General features: G+C 46.7%; 1 protein-coding gene across 1 annotated transcript in view; it reads left to right on the top strand.

The window, feature by feature from the left end:
* LOC102031693 (angiopoietin-4-like) overlaps positions 1-1,388 on the top strand; it is a gene marked incomplete at its 5' end in the record, with an annotated part of 19,538 nt that overhangs the window by 5,597 nt on the left and 12,553 nt on the right. The window contains one exon of the mRNA XM_031065239.1: positions 1,124-1,155. Within this exon, the coding sequence (XP_030921099.1) occupies positions 1,124-1,155 (32 nt within the window). The remainder of the gene's footprint in view (positions 1-1,123; positions 1,156-1,388) is intronic.

The following is a 1,388-nucleotide window of genomic DNA, read 5'->3' as shown; positions in this document are numbered from 1 at the left end:
GGGAATGGGGTCAGGAATGGTTTCAGGAATGGGATTGGGAATGGGATTTGTAATGGGATCAGGAATGGGATCAGGAGTGGGATTGCCATCGTGCTCCATCCCAGTTCCGTAGCTTTTCCTGTTCCCAGTGCAGGATGCGCTCAGGATCACACCTGGAATTTGCCCAAATCCTCGGAATGTTTTCCATCCAAAAAACCCACCAAAATTTCCAAAAACGTTGAGATTTTACCGTCAAAAATTCCATTTTTTTCCTCTTAAAAACTGAACAATTTTTGTAATTTCTCTGGCTTTGGTGAAATTTTTTTTTTTTTCATTTTTTCTTGCTGGGTTTTTGGTTCTTTTCCAGGAGGAGATGCAGCATTGGGAATGGGATTGGGAATGGGATTGGGAATGGGATCGGGATCACACTCCATCCCACTTCCCTGGGGGCTTCCATTGCTTTTCCAGCTCCCCGGATGTGGGAGGTGCTCAGGATCACACCTGGAGCTTGCACAAATCCCGGGAATGCCCAAATCCTTTTCCATCCAAAAACCCCACAAAAATGTGGAGTTTTTACCATCAAAAGTTCATTTTTCCACTTAAAAAGCCAACAATTTTTTGTAAATTCTCTTTTTTTCAGTGATTTTTGTTTTCCTTTTTTTTTGGCTGGTTTTTGGTTCTTTTCCAGGAGGAGATGCGGCATCCAGGTCATGGGAATGGAATTGGGAATGGGGCCAGGAATGGGATCAGGAATGGAATTGGGAATGGGGTCGGGAATGGGATCAGGAATGGGATCAGGAATGGGATCAAGAATGGGATCGGGAATGGGGCCGGGAATGGGATCAGGAATGGGATGAGGAATGGGATCAGGAATGGGATCGGGAATGGAATTGGGAATGGGATCCAGAATGGGATCAGGAATGGCGGTGGGATCCCGCTCCATCCCAGTTCCGTAGCTTTTCCAGTTCCAGGTGCTCAGGATCTCACCTGGAGTTTGCACAAATCCTGGGAATGTTTTCCATCCCAAAACCCACAAAAATGTGGAGTTTTTACCATTAAAAAATTTCCTTTTTTTTTCCACTTAAAAACCCAATAATTTTTTGTGATTTCTGTGGTTTCAGTGAATTTTTTGGGGCAGGTTTTTGCTTCTTTTCCAGGAGGAGATGCAACATCCAGGTGGCAGGAAGAGGATGGGGAATGGGATCGGGAATGGGGCCGGGAATGGGATCAGGAATGGGATCAGGAATGGGATCGAGAATGGGGCCGGGAATGGGATCAGGAATGGGATCAGGAATGGGATGGGGAATGGGATCAGGAATGGGGCAGGGAATGGGATCAGGAATGGGATGGGGAATGGGATCAGGAATGGGGCCGGGAATGGGATCAGGAATGGGATGGGGAATGGGATC

This window comes from Geospiza fortis, unplaced genomic scaffold (genome assembly GCF_000277835.1).
Source record: "Geospiza fortis unplaced genomic scaffold, GeoFor_1.0 scaffold355, whole genome shotgun sequence".
NCBI classification, from domain to species: domain Eukaryota; kingdom Metazoa; phylum Chordata; class Aves; order Passeriformes; family Thraupidae; genus Geospiza; species Geospiza fortis.
This window is presented reverse-complemented; position numbering and strand designations above follow the sequence as displayed.